General features: G+C 45.2%; 2 protein-coding genes across 3 annotated transcripts in view; both read left to right on the top strand.

Annotated features, from left to right (window-relative positions):
- The window catches only part of LOC139702930 (eukaryotic translation initiation factor 3 subunit B), a 24346-nt gene extending 14508 nt beyond the window's left edge, over nucleotides 1–9838 (top strand). The window contains exons 11-19 of one of the 2 annotated variants that reach the window (XM_071605545.1): nucleotides 1326–1398; nucleotides 3176–3298; nucleotides 4096–4174; nucleotides 4796–4934; nucleotides 6209–6334; nucleotides 6835–6912; nucleotides 7334–7442; nucleotides 7609–7727; nucleotides 8273–9838. In XM_071605545.1, the coding sequence (XP_071461646.1) occupies nucleotides 1326–1398; nucleotides 3176–3298; nucleotides 4096–4174; nucleotides 4796–4934; nucleotides 6209–6334; nucleotides 6835–6912; nucleotides 7334–7442; nucleotides 7609–7712 (831 nt within the window). In that variant the 3' untranslated portion in view covers nucleotides 7713–7727; nucleotides 8273–9838. The other variant, XM_071605546.1, reaches the window with a different exon arrangement.
- LOC114079080 (speedy protein E4-like) lies at nucleotides 8689–19608 on the top strand. The gene is made up of 7 exons (XM_071605453.1): nucleotides 8689–8712; nucleotides 11043–11114; nucleotides 15066–15234; nucleotides 15853–15911; nucleotides 16496–16581; nucleotides 17333–17501; nucleotides 18856–19608. Exons 1-7 carry the CDS (start codon nucleotides 8689–8691, stop codon nucleotides 18913–18915), a joined length of 639 nt encoding a protein of 212 aa, XP_071461554.1. The 3' UTR covers nucleotides 18916–19608.

The raw sequence follows: 19608 nt of genomic DNA, 5'->3' as shown, positions 1-19608 counted from the left end.
GGTAGTTCTCCTTTATTGAGACATAGAATCTTATCCTCATATAATAACATAGGCTAGGCATGCCTGAGAAACTCAGTGTAATTCAGGAGAATATCAGATTTCTAGGAAGGATAATAATGGAATTAGAAAAGAGTTCACAAAATGTCAGTAATGATAATGTCTTGGAGAAGGTTGTATAGGAGATTTGAATTAGGAAAAAATAATCTCTTTAATATACAAGAAACAAATTTAGTAAAACCATCTGGGTTACAGGAAAGTTGAATGTAGCTTTTTTATTCATTCTTACCCATATGATGGTAAAGCGGGGGGGGGGGGGGGGGGGGCGTAGTTGTAAGTTAGTTAGAATGAGGAAATATTTAGTACACATCTGGAACTTCTTTGCCTGAGAGGGTGTACTGTCTGAAAGTATAAAAGAGGATCAACAAAAGCTTGAATAAATCCATGGATGACAGACATGGTTGGGTATGAAGGCCAAGTTCAGGGTGTGCTCCTCATCTCTGAGCCTTGAAGTAGCAGAAGGTCACCATCAAAGTCATTAATATTTTTTTTCTTAAGGTGCAGTTAACACCTTAAGAAAATGATAAAATTTTTTAATGATAAAACTCACCTTTTAGTGGTAAGCCAGTTCAGTGGCTTTTAGTATATTTACAAGGTCATATAGCCACCACTGTTAATTCTAGACCATTTTCTTCACTCAGAAGAGAAACTCTGTACCCATTAGCAGTTACTCTCCATATCCCTCCTCACTCAGGACATCTGGTAATCTACCTTCTGGCTCTATGGATTTTCCTATTTTGGATACTTTCCACAGTCTGGTCTTCTGTGTCACATCTTTTATTTCACATTTTCACAGTTCATCCATTTTGGCATGGATGAGAATGTGTAAGCATCCATTCTTGTTTATGACTGAATAATACTTCATTCATGTACATTTTTGGATGTTGGCTGTGGTGAGTAGTGTAGTGCCCTGCTTTTGGACATACTGCTGCTTAAAGATCACGGTGCAGATTGTATCAATGTAATTTGGTTTCTGTTAATGGACCTTAAAGAGCACTTGGGAACTTATTTAAACAAGCCACAGTGAGTATACCCTCAGGGTAGTTAGAGTCAGCACAGGTCTCCACTGTTCTCTGCTGCATTTGTGCCAATTTATACTCATAAGCATTAGGCACACTTCTTCATGGGAGAATTTTAATCCCATCAGTTGTTTGGGAGTGGTTTACTAGTTGTAAGAATTTATTATTTTATTAAATTCTTTAAGTCTTTTTCTCCTGCTTTCAATTTCCAGAATGTCACCCCCCCCCCCCTTTTTTTTTTTAAATCAGGGTGTTGTCACAAATTTTGAAATCTTCCGAATGAGAGAGAAACAGGTACCAGTGGATGTGGTTGAGATGAAGGGTAAGCTTCATTTTATTGTCTTGTGGTGGGATGGGCCTCCTGTACTGTTTTGCTCTTGACTTCTGCAGCATTCAGCTGCTGACCCCCTAAGCAATTGTAAAGGGTGTACTTGCTCTGTGAACAGCAATCTCTAGACCTGAGCACGTGGAATTGGAGTGGCTTTTGTCCTTTTCAACAAAAAACAGCCTTTAGGTTTTATAAATGCTGGTTAAAGTTGCCCCACTTTTTCCCCCCACACCTCTGTGATCTGTAGCACAGGAGCCAGGAGGTGTAGTTGTTTTCATACTTAGAAGAGAACGTGTGAAGAATGGGTTTTCATTCCACATTTAAGACGCATCACAAGTGGTGTCTCAGAAAATAAAAGAGGCAAGCCTTTTTTGTTTTTGTTTTTTGTAACCTTAAAGAATATATATGTATCTAATTTCTTGAATGAGTTTCCTTTTTACTTTTTGGTGTAAAAAGGGTCACTTTACCCTGGAGTTATACCTCCAGTCTCCTGTTTTTATTTTTACTTTTTTTTATGTGGTGGTGCTGGGGATTAAACCCAGGGCCTTGTGTATGCGAGGCAAGCACTCTACCAATTGAGCTTATCCCCAGCCCTATTTTTAATTTTGAAACAGGGTCTCACTAAATTTCTGAGGCTGGTCTTGAACTTGTGATATTCACAAAGCTAACTTTATTTCCCTTGCTTAAGATTAGATGTTTGAGGGCTGGAGTTGTAGCTCAGTGGTAAAGCGCTTGCCTTGCACGAGCAAGGCCCTGGGTTCAATCCTCAGCACCACATAAAAATAAATAAATAAAGATATCGTGTTCATATACAACTAAAAAATATTTTTTAAAAAAAAGATTAGACATTTGACTCATGTGTATCTTTGTGTGTATACTGTGGTCTCTGAGGTTGCGAGCAGCAATAGTCAAAATAAGGAATCTAACATGAATTCCCACTGTGTATGTTCCCAGTGAATAATTATCCATGTTTCACTGTTAATGAGAAAACCTGGCTTGCAACAGGGTTCCTTACTGTCACGAACAGTGCTGTTTTTGCCTTTATCTGGGAAATTACTTTGTGTTCTGTTTTGTTGTTGTTGTTGTTCTTCCATGGAGAAAAGGAGAAAATACAGAAATGAGAAAATGGTGAAATGTGGCCATTTTGTCAGGGCAGAAAAGTCATAAGATTCTGCTGCAGGGGACTGGCGTTGTAGTTCAGTGGTAGATCACTTACCTTGCATGCATGAGGCACTGGGTTTGAATCTCACCACATAAAAATAAATAAAGATATTGTGTCCATCTACAGCTACAAAAAAAAAAAAAAAAGATTCTGCTGCAGGTCTAGCATTGAGTATAGGAAGGGGGTGCCCTCAGGCCCACCAGACATTGGCCAGACCCACTGTGGGTGTGACTCTTAGGAAAGCAAGAGCTTCTGGGATGGAGGATGAGTTTTACCTAAAGCATCTCATGCAAATTAGATCAGCTTCTTGTGTCGCTTATGATGAAGTCTTGTGTTGCCCAGGGTGGCCTGGAACTCCTGAGCTCAAGTGACCTTTCTGCCTCAGCCTTAGAGTGCTGGGCTCCAGTCATGCACCACTGGGTTAAGCTAAGTCTGTTGCTTTCAGCTTCTGTAATAGTTGCCTTTTCTTGCTGTCACTTGTTCTGTGGGCCTTTTAGTAAATTTTAAGAACTTTGGGGGCTTTTATCTGGTTGAATAGTGAACATCTTAACTGATTAGAATGTTCTCGTAAGTGATCACAAAGGATGCTAACTTTTTTATTGATTATAGAAACCATCATAGCCTTTGCCTGGGAACCTAATGGAAGCAAGTTTGCTGTGTTACATGGAGAAGCTCCACGGATATCTGTCTCTTTCTACCATGTGAAGAGCAATGGGAAGATTGAGCTCATCAGTAAGTGGCCTGGCCCATCTTGGGCCCCCTTTCCTTGACAGATGAGCGAAGGCGATAGGATTTGGTTTTTGCCAAGAGTGAGTGGTGGACTGACCTGGGCAGACTTCTGAGCAGGCCTGAGTTTGATGTAAATAAGGCAGCCATGGTTCAGGTGATGTGCATTTATTAGTGAGGCTGAGATTCCTCATGGGAGGGAACTTCATGACCACAGAGCCTAAGCTTCTGTGACCCTGGGTTTTTTTAATAACTTGGGGTTTCTCAGACCCCATCTTCTTTCATTGGTCTGAGTGAAGTTATATTTTGTCCTTTTATAGCTGGGTGTTTCGGGGGGGGGGGTCACTTGATTGCATACATGTGCATGTCACTTGGCCTTCGGGGTCCTTCTGACCCAAGGCCTGTCATGTCTCTGATCACCTGATGGGTACCATGAGCCGGAATGATGAACATTTACAATAAGGGCAATTTTTTGACGAATTGCTTTCTGAAATTAAAAAAAATTTTTTACATATATATATAATTTTTATATATGTATGTAATATTCTATGTATAATGTTCTACACCTAAAAAGAACTCTTGTGCTCTTTTTTTCTTTTTTTTTTTTTAAGTATATATCGCATCTTAGATGCACCTAAATGATGGATTTTCTAAAATTGTTTTTCAGAGATGACCAAATGGTATGATATGTGTGTGAATTCTGTATGAGTCCGTTTTTATCAGACCTAGCTTAGAGCAGTAACGATGTGTCTGGGCTGTAGAACCATGCATAGGCTCCTCAGAGGCACCTCCTTTCCTTTCAGAAGTGTTCGACAAACAGCAGGCAAACACGATCTTCTGGAGCCCTCAGGGGCAGTTCGTTGTGCTGGCTGGTCTGAGGAGGTGGGTCCAGCAGTCCTGTTTTTGTATCGGCACCCTGACCCAGGTCTGTGGGTTGTAGCAGGCTCTATGTCCCTTGTCTCTTGCTTAAGAGGTGAAATGCTATTGTTGAATTGTGTCACTGTCCCAAACTTGGGTGAGATCAGGCAGATTTCATGGATGGATATGAACATCGTTCTGTGATTGAGCAAGGGACCTTCCCAGCAATCCAGTTACTCTCATGTGAAGTCCCACATCTTCTAGCATGACTGCTATTTAATTAAATAGCTGTGAGATTATCTTTTAGCTATGAGAACTTTTCAATGTCTCTTTTCCCTCACTTCCCTACCATACCAGTTGAATATTTAGAAATAGTAAAGATATTTAGCATTTTACACCTCAGTTAAAACAACATCAGTTTGTTGCTTAATTCCCTTGCTATTGCAAAGAGGAGTTGTTACTCCACTTTGGGAGGCGTGGTTAGCCTTGGTGCACTTTTTTTCAGAAACAGTAGCATAGTGCCCCACAACCAGCAGTGGTCAGTTGGCTTCTGGTCTCTGCATATTGCCCTGGCCCTCATGCCCCTCAGAGCAGGAAAGTGGGAATGAATATGTGGAGCCTGACTGCTGTGTGTTGTCTCTGCAGTATGAATGGTGCCTTAGCATTTGTCGACACTTCCGACTGTACTGTCATGAACATTGCAGAGCACTACATGGCCTCTGACGTCGAGTGGGATCCAACTGGGCGCTATGTGGTCACTTCTGTGTCCTGGTGGAGCCATAAGGTAGGGGCTGTGAAGCCTCAGCAGGAGAACCAAACTGACTGTTTGGGGATCTTAAGAAAAGAGCGTTGTGCCTTTCCCATCCCATCAGAGAACATGGGCATTCTTATTTTCAACTTTTTTTTTTTTAATGTTCTTTGTAGTTGTATATGAACACAATACCTTTATTTTTTGTTTATTTATATGTGGTGCTGAGGATCGAACCCAGGGCCTCAGATGTGTGAGGCAAGCACTCTTACCACTGAGCCACAACCCCAGTCCCTTCTGTTCTGTCTTTGACAAAAGAGCTAAGGTTGGTGTCAGTGAAAGGAGGATTCAGGGATTGTTGAAAAGGTGGAGCCTGGCACAGGAGCAACATCTGGGGAGAGTCATATCCTAGGCCTGGGATTTTGGAGAAGGGTGAGATTGTGTTACTCACACGCCTTTTGGGGGAGAGTAGTATGGAGGTACATCCCAGCTGAGCAGTTTCCTCTGGAGTCTCACAAAAGATTCATAACCTGAGGACTTTTCAAGGGAGCGTTTCTGCCTGCAGGGCCAGTCTGCAAGAGTACAAGTACATCTCCCCACCTCAAGTTCATTGTGCCAGGTCTTCCAAGAACTTCTCTTTGTATTTAATGAGTCTCTTGTTGGTGTATGAACATCTGACCTGATCGTTGCAGATGCAACCTTTGTGATCAAATGGGGTGATTCTGTTTAGTGAGGCAACAAACTGGTAGGAACACCAACTTTCCAGATCTCTCTGGGAACAGTGTCTTGAGTCACAGTCTCTGTGTTCAGATTAGGGTGCCTGATCAAGGCCCATGTCCAGACCTGTTCAGCTGTCCCCATAATAAGGCCTACCTTCACACCTACTTAAGATCCTTATAAACTGCTGGCCACTGTTCTAGATAACACACTTAGCTAAAGAGTAATGAGGCAGTGAGGAGTCATACCAACATATGAGCTAAGGCACTGCATCCTGCATTAAGGGATGAAAAAACAATGTGGCTGGTGGTAGGTGACTTGCATTCTGGGGCAAGTTCCTTATTGCAGTAGGAATAAACATGCTTATGCTTTCCTAAGTACTCTGTAAGCTGTGTTCTGCAGTTCATCTGTCTCTCCTTTGTTCACTGTCCTGTTTGCCCTTGCTGAGGGGCCCTTGTTTTTTTCCCTATTGGATCTCAGATACCCAGAATGTCATTGTGCAGCTGCCAGGGTTGCTATTATGTGCAGTGAAGGTTCGAGGGTCTTTTGTCTCCCTGCTGGAGCAGTGACTCACAGCACACACTGTGTTGTAGGTGGACAACGCTTACTGGCTGTGGACATTCCAAGGACGCCTTCTGCAGAAGAATAATAAAGATCGCTTCTGCCAGCTGCTGTGGAGACCACGGCCCCCCACACTTCTCAGCCAGGAACAGATAAAGGTGTGGGGTCTCTTGAGCTTCAGTGGAAGCAGTGTGGCCCTTTTTTTTCCCCACGATTGTGGAGGTGGTGGTGGAGGGTAGAAACAGGATATTTCTGGACAGGCCAGAAGATTCAAGAACAGTGGGGACTAAATGGAAAAGAATAGTTTCAGGATTGTCAACATAAATTTTCGGGTTGTTTAAGGAAATTCCGCATTAACTGGGAGGGGTAAACAGAAATGCTAGGAGCTGTTAACAATCTGTGTGGGATTAGGAGAAACACATCTGGGATTTACGTAATTGTTAAGTAGGTCAGTGGTAGTAGACCAACACTAAAGAGAATAGAAATCCCAGGAAAAAGTCACTCAGGATGAAGTGAAAGGGAAACCATGGTGTTCCTCGTTGCCCCAGGTGACTGTCTCTAAAATCACTGAGCGTTGTTTCATGTTGGCAAATTTGAAGGCTGCGTTTGTGGTTCTTGCTTTAAATGTTAAACCCTGAGTGACTTGTTTTTGTTTCAGCAAATTAAAAAGGATCTGAAAAAATACTCCAAGATCTTTGAACAGAAGGACCGTTTGAGCCAGTCGAAAGCATCAAAGGTAAGCCTCACTCTGAAAACTGAGGGGAATGCCAAAGCTGCCATGGCACTGGAGAACCAGTGTGGGTGTAGGGGAGGGTGTGCTACTGGTCTCCATGGGACAGATGGGGGCGCTGCTCCTCCCCCGGACCATTGACCTTTTCTGGGGCAAGGCAAGGGGGTAGGCCAACAGCATTGGGTTTGGTGTCCACCTTGACCCTGTTGCTGGCTGGTTTTTCAAATATAGGGTCAGGGAGAGGGACAGGAAGAACACTGAGAACTGACGTTTTCCTTGCGGGAAGAGTTCTCTGTAAATGGAGTGGTGGGTACATCGCTCAGTAGGATGCAGGCTGCTTGTGGCAGAAAGCTTTCACTTAAGTTAAGCAAAAGCACATGAAGATGAGTTCTGTTAATTCTGTGACTTTCCACTTACCTGTACTTAGGAATTGGTGGAGAGGAGGAGAACCATGATGGAAGATTTCCGGAAATACCGAAAAACGGCCCAAGAACTCTACATGAAGCAGAAAAATGAACGTCTAGAACTGAGAGGAGGTAACAAAGGTTCTGAGGGTGTCCAGCAGTGGAGAGGGCTTCCCAGCCCATGGGTGGTGCGACTCCTTAGTGCAGTGCCTCTCTCCTATGCCAGGCTGTGGCTGTAGCTTCCGCAGCTGCCAGTGAGCATCTATGATCCAAGGGTCAGCACACTTTGTCCTCTCAGGGGTGGACACTGACGAGCTGGACAGCAACGTGGATGACTGGGAGGAGGAGACCATTGAGTTCTTTGTCACTGAGGAGGTGATTCCTCTTGGGAACCAGGAGTGACCTGAGCACTGTGTGGTAAGACTGTCTTTGCTGTTTTGTTGCCCCATGTTAGAAAATGTGGTGTTGAAGGTGGGTGGAGTGGGCCTCAGGGTCAGCCAAGACTGTGTGTGTGGAATGTGAAGAGCAAGTTCAGAGCTACTCTAGGAACCTGACAGAACACCTGGTCAGTTAGCAGAAGAGGTCATGAGACACCTTGGATTATGAATGAGGTTGATGGGAAGAGACAGAAGTCCAACGTGATCATCTCTGGAGGGCTTTGCTAGTGGACAGCCTCAGGGGCCCATAGGAAGAAGAGTTGGGCACAGCAGCTGTGACTCTCTATGTCAATCACTGTCAGTTCTGAGACAGAACTGCTTAGTGACTGTCTCTTGTCCTCACTTCATGGCTGTCTAGGGGCAGGAGTACTAAGCCACACAGTTCCTTTGTGCTTGGGTGCTTTGTGGCTACGTGCAGTGGGTCATGGACTCAAAGGATGGTGTTTGCGCTGGGAACTACCAAGGGGCCTGCTCGGCGGGGAGGGCAGCGGCACCTCCTGTGGTTCACCTGTCCCTTTGTTGCAGCATCACCACATCGTGCCCTGAAGCGGAGGCCACCCTTTTGCAGAAAGCCTGCACAACTCTGAATCTGTACCTGTGCTCTCTCTCACTCTGGGCTGTGAACGCACCTGGGATTCTTCCATCCTGACACTTTTTTGTGCCTTTAAACCCCTGGTGTGCACAGTGGGGAGGTTTCGAGGCACTGCTTTGGTTTTTCTCATCTGGATTTGTCAACCACCAGTGGTTGCCGAGCAAGACTCCCAGCGGTGCTCCTGTCGTCTCCTCTCCTCCTGCGGTGGTGTTCCAGGGGTTCCACCTGCTGCTGAGCTGGGTTTTAGTTCAAGGACTCACTGTTTTCTATGTGGGCCAGTGTTGGGTGCGTCCTGGTGACTGGCAGGGGGACAGCATACTGCCTGTGTCCCACCGAGCTCAGAGGTGCCATGGCCGTGGACTCCGTGGTGCAGGTGTGGCAGGTTCTCTCAGCAGGTTGAATGTGGAAATAAAGCAACCCTGTGTGAAAAAGCTGTCTTTTCTCCTCTTTGCATGTAGGTAAGCGCCTTGACTCTGGTGCCTCTGTTCCCCTTCTCCCAGGACTAAGGGTCTGTAGCCAGGCCTGGTGCGGGGGAGCTGGCAGTCAGTCACTCCACACATATACTTGGCTTGCAGGGATCCTGATGGCAGCGCGGAGAACCCAGCCTCCCACCCACTCTGCTGCCTTTCCAGCCATGAGTTGGTCCAGTGGGTCCAAAATAGTTTCTTCAGTTTTTTCATTCTATGGGGAAAAAAAAGTGCATGTCATTTCTGAAAACCCTTTAGTCTTTCTGGAGTTAGACAGAAAGTTTGTATTGAGTGCATCAGTTCATCCACTGTGATGTCATCACAATATTTACTTTTACTATTGAGAAGGGAGTGAACAGATCCCTGTGGCTTCAGTCATTTTCTCTGTAGTGTCTTGCCACCCATCTGTGCCTTGTGATATTGCATTCTCTCCCACCTCCTTCCCTGCATCTCACAGAGCCTGAAGTTGTGCTAAAATAGCAGGACACACGGGAGGGGCTTTCTAGGATCCACAGCCATGCGACATCTGCAAATCTAAGGCATGCTTGAGATGGCAAGATAGGCTGATCTACAGGCAGGGACAGGGGCCAAGTACTGCCCTTGAGACACTCAGTTGGCTCCTGACAGGTTGCTGCCTGGTCCCAAGCTCTTAGCTGAGTGTCCTCAGGAGTGAGGCTGTGCCCCAAGCTTATCTGGCCTGTCATGGAGGCTCCAGGGTGACTGACTGGGTTTCCCTGGGGCATGGAAGGGGCTTTGTACCTTTCCCTTCTTGTGAGACTTCCTCTCCAGGTTTCTCTAGATTCTGTCACTGTTATAGTCCTGCCATGTCTCGCCCCTCAGCACCCATTTTTATAGTATTCCTGTTCACTCTCAGTGCTTCAAACTCTAGAATGCTCTTTTCTAATTTCATGGCAATGAGAAGGCGGCACACTGTTCTATCATTAACAGGTTTTTAACAACTTTCAAAAGTTTTTTTCACTGTTTTAATTTGTAATTGTTTTACATGATTTATAAATAAAAGGATTTCTGAAACACTGGTGCTGGCTCTTCTGAAGTAGAGATGGAATTCCCAGGATGACAATTTTTAGGGGAAATTAACTGATCGTCCCAGAGCCAGAGGAGGGGGTGTCCCCGTTGCTTGGGGGCTGTTGGGTGGGCCTGGGCCCTCTGAAGCCTTGTCTTGGTCCTGTCTCTATGAAGCAAAAAGAGTGCCTTGTTCTGTTGATCAGGCTGGGGCTTTTACTTGCAGGGCAGAGGGTTGGGAGACTTAGCTTTTAAAGGGTTGCTCTCCCTCCCTCAAGGGAGGGTATCTGGATACCAAGAAGGGGAGAGGAAAATGGCCAAGTGTGAACTGTGCCCTCGCATGAACCATCCAGTGGTTTTGCAAAAGCAGCACAGTGGTTTATGGAGCAGGAGGGCCTGAGAGCTCCTGGTGGCTTAAGGGATTAATTAGCTGGGGCTCGCCTCTGCCAACTGTCCAGCTCTAGTTGGGATCCTGGAGGGGCTCAGACTTGGGCTTCACAGGCCCTGGCTTTGTGTGACTTCATCAGCACACAAGGGCACTGTCCTGTTTGTAGCGCATCTCTGACTTTGGGCTGGGTCTTCCTGCAACCCCTCTGCCTGCATGGCCTGACAAGTGCAGTCTGCTGCACTGGGTAGGTTCATAGGCAGTGCCTTCCCCAGGGACTACAGTGGAAAAGTTGAGCACAGCGTATAAGCAACGAATACAAGCTGAGCAGCCTCTAGTCAGGCCCTGGATGTGCAGATGAGCAATGTGGGAGCAGAGAGAGAGTCATGTGGAAAAGGGCATTTACAGCGTGGTTGTTTCCTTTAGCTGTTGCTGGTTGTCCCTTGGGTGGAAAAGCCCCAAGATGACCATGATCTGCTGCACTGAGGCAGCCCCTGAGGTGGGCCACGGCTCCTGTGTTCAGGGTGGGAGAGGGGAACTCTACAAAGAGCAGGTGCAGGCCCTGTCAGGGCAGGCTCACCATAGACCAGTAAGACCCATGGACATGGGGTTGCTATGGCATTAGGTGGTACACAGATAGGAAGCCTGTGCTGACTTCTAGTTACTGGCTCATGTGCTCCTGTCTTGGTCTTGGAGAGTTTCTTAGGCATCACCCCTGGGACCCAGCTGATGTCATGGGGCAGGGCGGGGCTGAGCTTAGACCGCACCTGGCTCTGCTTCTGCCAGGATAACGGCCAGACCCTGTTCTGCAGCATGCCTTCCCACCAGGTTGCTGGCCCTTCCCCAGCCCAGGGTAGCCCAGCCTTGAGGGAGATGGAGCCCAAGGACCAGCAGCTCATGGTAAGCACCCCTCTCTCACCCTTTGTGTCCCCTACCCTCCCAGTTCTCACTTCCCTTACACTCTGAACCCACCACCTTGGGACAATCTCTTAACAGCCGTCTCATGTCCAGGGTCCCACCTCTGCTCTGCTCCGCCAGAGACCTAGCGACCTCATGCCCTCCTCACCATGTCTCCAGACTCCTTACCCCCTGCCCTGTGACCCTCCCTCCCCAGGGAACTTGGGACCTGGACCAGGACTCAGTTGGGGGCAGGACTGTGCTCCTCAACCCCTACATAGGCCCTATCCAGACCCATCTGTTAAGTGACTTGACCTCAGCTTTTCTGACTTTGGGGGAACTAAAACCAGGGACTGGCCCCAAGTGTGGGCTGGTAAAAGAGAGACCAGTGATATTGGCCCCAGTTCATATATAGTCTAATTCCAGCCATCTTCCATTTGGGAAGTAGGTGGGTTTTTTTTGTTTGTTTGTTTGTTTTTTAGTTGTTGATAGACCTTTATTTTATTTATTTATTTGTGCTGCTGAACCCACTGCAAGAATCCGGTGCCTCACACATGCCAGGCAAGTGCATTAGCACTGAGCCACAGCCATAGCCCAGCCCGGATGTAGGTTCTTCTGTGTGCTCACTTTGGGCCTGGTGAAAAAGATTTGTAAAGTGGATGTAAGCTTTTCAACTTCAGTTAGCCAGCTTCCTAAGCCTGGATTCTAAATTTGATTGGACTTGCCTCATGTGGGAAAGGGACAGATTTTCCTTAGGTTTAAGTGAAAATCAAACAATGGAGAATTAGATTGGTTAGAATCTATTATCTCTGCAGAATGTTGTCTGATTGCTGTGTAGTCACCTACTTTTCCTAGCTATAGCAGCCTTACCACTGTCAAAGAGCAGCAGCAGATTTAAGACCACCACTCCATTTATATGCTTTGTAAAGAAGATATCAAGAAAAATGACATGTCACTTAGTAGACTTAAAAGTATTTTCACACCTGGAAAACTCATCCTGAATAAGAGACACAGCACACATGCACAGTTGCAGACATGAAGTCCCAGCAGCTCACCCCACTCAGAGTACAATGTGAAAACAGAACTATTTCTAACATTCCTCATTTTGTCCACTAGCATCATAAAATACTGGTTTGCATATATTTGCACACAACAACAGATATCTTCTAGCCCGTCTCAGTGAGATAATTTGGGCTGACTGATAATTTGGGCTGACTTGAAAAATATAGCAATTCTGAATCCAAAAATCTTTCATTAATTTCCAATAATGATTTAAAATCAGAATGTGCTAGGGACAGTGGTTTGGATCTGCAGTGTCCCCTAAGGCCCATGTATTGGAGGCTTGGTCGCCAGCTTGTAGTGCTACTGGGAGGTGATGAAATCTTTAGAAGGTGGGATCTAGTGTTAGGAGGTGGTCAAGTCAATGAGGGTGTGCCCTTGATGAGAGATTGGAACATGGGCCCCTTCCTGTTTCTCTGTTTCCTTCTTGACTGCCATGAGGTCAACAGATCTCCTATGCTTTATGTTCTAACCATGAGATTCTGGGCACCCATAGGCCTTCAGCAACAGGACAAGCAACCCGGGACTGAAATCTCTGGGATCATGAGCCAAAATAAACCTTTCCTCCTTTTAAGTGGATTATTTCAGTATTTTGCCACAAAAGACTGACCATTACATTAGGTTATGCCATGGAAACATCTCAGACATCTCAGTGACTTCAAACGAGAAAGGTATTGTCCTGCACACTGTATGTCCTCAGTGGATGTGCAGGCAGCCTGTCATTGGGTCCTGGAGGCACACAGACTGGTGAAATGGCCGCCATCTCCAAGCTAGGTAGTGGTTACACCAGAGAGAAAAGAGGGCTTTCTGTGCATTTCATATTAGAAACACTATGTACTAAAGCTAAGAAAGATGTTATTGACTCTATAGCTGGAAAATATAGATTGCTAGAGCACAGAGAGGGGTGGAGCATACTTGGTGGAGAGTTTGGGATTTCCCCCTATATGCTAGCCCATGCCTTTTATTTATACAATCATGTCAGTCCTTGAATTTCCCATGATCTAAAACATTAACACAGGGGCTGGGGTTGTGGCTCAGCGGTAGAGCGCTTGCCTCGCAAGTGCTGGGCCCTGGGTTGGATCTTCAGCACCACATACAAAAATAAACAAGTGAAATAAGGGTGTTGTGTCCAACTACAACTAAAAAATAAATATTAAATAAATAAATCAATAAAACATTAACACAGACTTGAATTAAACTGTCATCCTTTTGTAGATAACCACATCCATCATCAAGCCATGTAGTCTGATACTGTGTGCCCTGCCATGGAAATATTACTTACCCAGTACTTTTTTTTTTTGGGGGGGGGCAGGGATGGAATCCAGGGACACTTGGCCACTGAGTCACATTCCCATCCCTTTTTTATATTTTTTTTTAGAGACATGATATTGCTCAGTTGTGAGGGCCTCACTTGAGATGATCCATGGACACCCAGAAAGTGTTGACACTCTGCAAAGACTGTGAACATGCATAGAATTTTCAATGATTTTATGTCTTCATAAGGACTCTTTGGGTCAAGGATACCTAAATGTAGAGTGTGTATTCCCAGGGGAGATTTCAGAAAACGGTGGCCAGTGGCATGTAACCAATCAGATTTGCTAAACTGAGTGTTTCCATTTAACTTTTTCAAGTGATAATTCAGTGTACGTGGGTTCTTTGTATATACTGAGCTCCTTCTTGGGAGGTCATGTCATTTCTGCCCTCCCCCTTCTTGCTTGCCAAACTCCTTAATCTCCCACTGCACTGAGCTCTGAAATGGAAATGCCCAGAGGTTGGATGTCTAACAGAGAGAAGTGAAAAAGGGGTCAGAGACCCATAGGGTAGTTTGGCAAGGTGGACAGAGTTTGGATCAGTAGCAGCAGAGACCATCTCCTCTAGAACTCTAGGACAGGTGCACACACCAGTCTGACAGTTACAGGTGTTTTCCTTCAAACTAGTTGCCAGGTTGGAATGAGCGATGACATCAGAGGCTTCCAAGCTTCCTGATTGGAAGGGACAGACTGTGTGGACCACTGGCAGTGCAGTGGGCAACAGTTTATCCTCAGCACTGTTCTTCACCTGATTTCTCCCGTTTGGAGAAGAGCAGACAGACTCCTATTCAACCAAATTCTGGAAGAAGGTTTTGCCTTAGTAAGAATCTAGGTTTTGTAGAAGGAAGACAGAGTATTGGAGAACTTATGGCGGATCAACAAATCTCCCAGTCTGGGCAATCGCCTTCCCAGCCAAGCACCTCAGAAACCCACCTGGAAGTGGTGGTAGATGATGAGGTGGCAGGTCCATCAGGTGAGGGAGCTAGCGTGAGAACTGATTTGACATGATGACTGGTAAGGAGGAAGGAAGGGGTAGAGAAGCCAGGAAAGGTAGACTAGGGAGCTCACTTTTGAAGTTTGAAGTTCCTTGCCATGGGACAAGGAAGTCCACATGGATGGAAAATCTGTAGAGAAAGGAGTTGGGTTAGAAGATGAAATCTAAGCATAGGAAGTAGGTAGAGCAGATGTAAAAAGGGTCACTTCCCCCAAAGAAGAAAGTGTCCATAATGAGGAAGAGTTTTGAGGAACAGGGAGATGGGACACTGGTAAGAAGAATCAGGGGCACATGTTTATCAGCAAAGGGGAGAGATTGAACAATAGCTCAGAAGAAGGTAACAGTTGAAGGTCTTGGGTGTGGGAGGTGAACTGGGATCAGATGATGAAAGGCTGAATTCCAAATTCAGGAGCTTGACTCTGCTTCCTTTACTCAGCTCTGTGGGTAAAACCCTGCCTTCCATGTCGGTCCTCAAGGAAGAGAGAGTGGACCTCAGAATCTGAGGAAGACTCGGAGGATGATTCCCCAGGGATTTTTGATTCTGCACCCTGGGTAGAATCTGGCCTCCTGCCTGAGACCACTGGTCTAAAGAGAAAGAGGGAGTCCTCCACTGAATCTGAGGATGAGCTGGAGGATCTGGAAAGTGAGCTAAATCACCCCTGGGATGTGGAGTCACTGTGTGGCCTCAAAATGAAACTCAAAAAACGTCGCATGGACTCGGTGCAACCAGAACACCATGAGGTTTTCAAGAGGCTTCTAGGTAGGGAGACACCCGGGTAGCGCGCTCCAATCCTTTCTTGACACAAACAAGGAACTTCCAGCCACTGCACTTTTCCAAAGAGCCCTGCTATCCCTGAGATCCCCATTCTTGGAGGACTCAGGACCCATGTACCCTGTGAAACTCTTAGATGATGGATGATTACGTTACTCCTGAAAAATGTCCCTGCTCGGGATCATAGAGCTTGGTTCCAATTGTCCTCACTGATTGCAGACATTGTGGCTGTAATACATTTCATCCTCCCTGAGAGGTGGTTAACGAGACCATGTTCACGCTGTTGTAACTATCAAATGAGAAATAACCTAATAACTCTGGTTCTAAGGTGGTGCATTTTGGGGGGATGATGGGCCCCCACAGTTTACTAGAAGCTCTTACTCATACAGATACCTTTCTGTTACACAAACCCTCACTCAGTTGTTTCCCTGGGGGACTCTCAGGTCCAAGCAATTTTCCCAGGAATGTTCCCGTTCTCTTCCTATCCACCTCTAGTGGGCAACAATCCCACACCTTCTCAAATGGAGGTCCTGTTCTCCTCTATGCTCTCTATCTCCCATTGAAGCCCCTTCTGGTTCCTAACTAACACCAGTGTTCTGTTCACAGAGGATCCTGTTGTCAAAAGATTCCTGGCCTGGGACAAGAACCTGAGGGTGTCTGATAAGGTGAGGTTGTTTTCCACTGGGCAGTGATCCTGCTCTAGCACAGCCTGGATGAGGAGGGATTTCTAGCCCCATGGTCCTTCCCTCTGGCTCCACGTAGAGCCAACAAAATGTGCCAAGTCCTGGCTCCTTTGTGGCTTGTCACATCTCCCTTCAGGACCTAGCAGTTTCTTGCAGAGAGGACAGGTGGACCTTGCTTCTTCTTGGGGTGCTTTGGGCTTCAAGCCCAAGTCCACAGTCTTTATGGCTACCCCCTTTTGCTTGTTGCCACCTGAGGTTCTGGGCTCCTCTTCTGTTTGAGCTCCCTGAGACCCCTGTTCTCCAGCTTACCCAAGACCCTCCTCACCCAGCTGACCTACATGCCTTTCCTCAAAAGGTTCCCTCAGAGCTGATCCTACAGTACACACTAAGTCTCTTCTTCCCCCAACTGCTCTGACTGTCTCAGGTCCTTCCCCAAACCAGCAGGTCTCCTTACTTGGCGAACTTCTCTCAGGGGCACTCTTCACCCCAGACTCCCATTCCTGTCCCCTCTTTCCTCCTCTTCCAGGATGTGACCTCTCTCTGTGTTTTTCTTCTCTCTCCATCAGTACCTCCTGTCTATGGTCATAGCTTATTTTAGCCGGGCTGGCCTCTTCTCCTGGCAGTACCAACGAATCCACTTCTTTCTGGCCCTGTGAGTATTGGGTCTCCTTCATCAATCAGGACTCACTACCTGGGAGGGTAGGAGGGGAGCAGAGGGGCACTAACCTTTCTTTTACTTTTAGCCTCTTTGTCCTGTTTGCTCCGTGTACACGAGATCACAGCACTGTAGTATAGTTTGTTTTTCTTTTCCACACTTCCCTAGTCAAAGCAACACACAAGCTCCCTAAAGGCCAGTTGTTAAAGAGTCAAGAAAACCAAGGAAATATAAAGCCCACCTGAGAGGAGTGGAGGAGAGCATGGGCACCTCCTGTCCCTGGCAGAGAGACTGGAGGTGCAGCCACATCTGACTGCTCTTCCTTCTTTATCTACACCAACATTGCTCTGTTTTCTGCCTCTGGATTTCCAAGACAGATGCCCAATTCCCAGCCTGGCACAGATCCAGTGTAGGGTGGTCCCCTCTGGTTCTTCATACAGGAGTCTTCTCACATTTGTGGCTCTTTCTACACACCCCCTAAAAATTCTTCCAAGATTGGTCCAACCATCCCTTAGGACTCCCCCACAACTGTGTTACTCAATGCTTTCTAGAAAAAGGCTGGAATCCTTCAGAAGATGTGTGTCTGGCAGAGTCCTCTGGACCAAGGCATGGTCCTCTGTAACACTTAATAGGGCTGGTGCAGTCCTGTCTGAAGATGGTCCTCTGGGAGTCCGTTTTGGGAAGCTGACTCCAAGGGGAGGTCCTTCTTGGTTGTGCCTCTAAAGAGCAACCTGGTTTCTTTCCCCAGCTACCTGGCCAATGACATGGAGGAGGACAACCAGGCTCCTAAACAAGACATCTTTCATTTCCTCTATGGGAAGAGCTACGCCCAGCGTCCCCTGTTCCACAAACTGCGATATCAGTTCATCTGCTCCATGGGCTGGAACACTCGGGTTTCCAAGGAGGAGTGTGAGGAGGTGGGTGGTGCTGTGTGTGCTTGTGTGGGGAGAGGGATGGGTGGTTGCAGGTGGGATCTGGGGAGGAGAAAGCTGTGGAGGTTGTGCACGGAGGGAAGGACTTCCCAGCCAGTCTTCAGGTTTGTTTTTTTGGTTAGTGAGCCAAACGTGTATCTCAATTTACTGTATAACACCTAACAAAAACTTGGTGAAAATTTACCAGATATACATAAGTGATTCAATAAAAGAAAGTCCCAATTCAAGAAAATGAATTTCATATCTGAAGAAAAAGTAAAGTACATTAAAAATGTAAAGCCAAGTCCAATTTCTATGCAATAAGGGAAGTATAGTTATAAGCAGATTTAAGTGATTTTTTTAGTATAATTTTCAGCAGATTTAAGAGATTTTTAGACATATATCTTTGGTCTTTAATATATATTTATGTATAGATACATCTAACAATTGTAAACTATGATTTATTTTAAAGGAGGTGAATAAATGAGATGAAACGAATCTTTATACTAGACTAAAATTATTCACAAAGTGTAATATTTTATGGTGAAATATTTTTTCATTTGTCGAATCTTTGGACAATTAATTAATACTTTGGAGCTAACTAGAATTAGTTTATTATTTGTCTCGAACTCTGGGATGTACTCTTTTGTTTTAAACAAAAATCATCCAAAACTATGTATATGCCAGGCTTATAATTATGCAGAAACTTTAATAGGGTTTCAATGATTAAAGATGCATCTAACCATGTAACTAAGTTGTTTTGATGGACCCAAGCAGAAACATCACTAACATTAAACCATTATTCTACTCAAATCAGAGACAATGATAAAGCTTGTCTCTTAATAAATACAACTTTAAAATTTTTATTAGATGGGACACCCAAAGGATTGTATCTGCCAAAGCATTTACAAAATTTTCTACACAGCTACCATAATTTACTTATCTAGTATAAAATAGGAAAATTTATTCAATTTTGATTTGAAACAAAGCTGAAAATATGATGTTCCATGCCTTATATTATATATAATATGCTCCTGATAAGTGTCGTCCATGTGAGTAATATCTGAAATAATGTTGTGATATCCATACATAGCTACTTCATTTGTCATCAGGCTAAATAAATCTAATAATTACACCTTGCTATGTCACCTCCTTTGTAGCTGACAGAACTTAGTTAATAGAATCAAGCCTCTCAACATTGTAGTTTTAGATATTTGTACACTGTTGAATCACGGTGACTAGAGAGTCCAAATCAAGGTGAAGTAATTTTAAGGAATGGGAAAATAAATTAACCATAACTTCAAACCCCTCAATATCCTGTAAAGTCATCAGCTTTGGTGGGGGCTCTTTTCCTTTCCAGATTCAAGCTTATGATCCGGAGCTCTGGGTGTGGGGCCGAGATCGCACCCTCATTGCCTAGAAGTCCTGGTACTATGGAGACCTGAGGGGAGGGACAAAACTCTGTATCCCTGGCTTGATGACAGACAGAGTCAGTGATTTTCTATTCAGGATGCTCGAGGACCTACCTTCTTGATCCAGTCCTGTCCACCTCCACCCACAGCCACCCTCTGCAGATGGTGAAACAGCCTGAATCTCCAAGTCAGCTTCATGGTCTCAAACTCCAACCACACAGATGACCCCCTAGAGGTGTGCTGGGGGCTCTGAGGTTGCTCAGCTAGACCTGAGAGAGAACAGTTTATCACTCAGGATGTGCTAGAAATCCTTAACCCACAGCAATTGGGCCCACATGTCAGCTTTGATGAATGGTTGATCTTGGTCTAAAGTGAATATCCTTTAGCCATGAATATCTCTCTCCCCCTGTAAATTCTCTTTTTACCTCTCCTTTTAATTCATCTTGGGTCACATATCCCTTAAGGATACCAAGCATGGAGATGATTTATTTATATGATTGTCACAGTTTTAGTAAATATAATAGATGTTATTTATTTTGAACTATGTTTATTTTCAAGAGTCTTAAGATAGATATTGTTTGGAAAATTGTTTTTCCTTATTAGTTTTATGATGAGTGTTATAATAGGTTTATGTACATAAACATTTCTTTGGAATTTTTAATCTTTTACTATTTTATCTACTAATTTTATATCTCAGTGGT

The sequence above is a fragment of the Marmota flaviventris genome, chromosome 19 (genome assembly GCF_047511675.1).
Source record: "Marmota flaviventris isolate mMarFla1 chromosome 19, mMarFla1.hap1, whole genome shotgun sequence".
NCBI classification, from domain to species: domain Eukaryota; kingdom Metazoa; phylum Chordata; class Mammalia; order Rodentia; family Sciuridae; genus Marmota; species Marmota flaviventris.
Note: the sequence above shows the minus strand (reverse complement) of the source record. Positions and strands in the feature narration are given on the sequence as shown.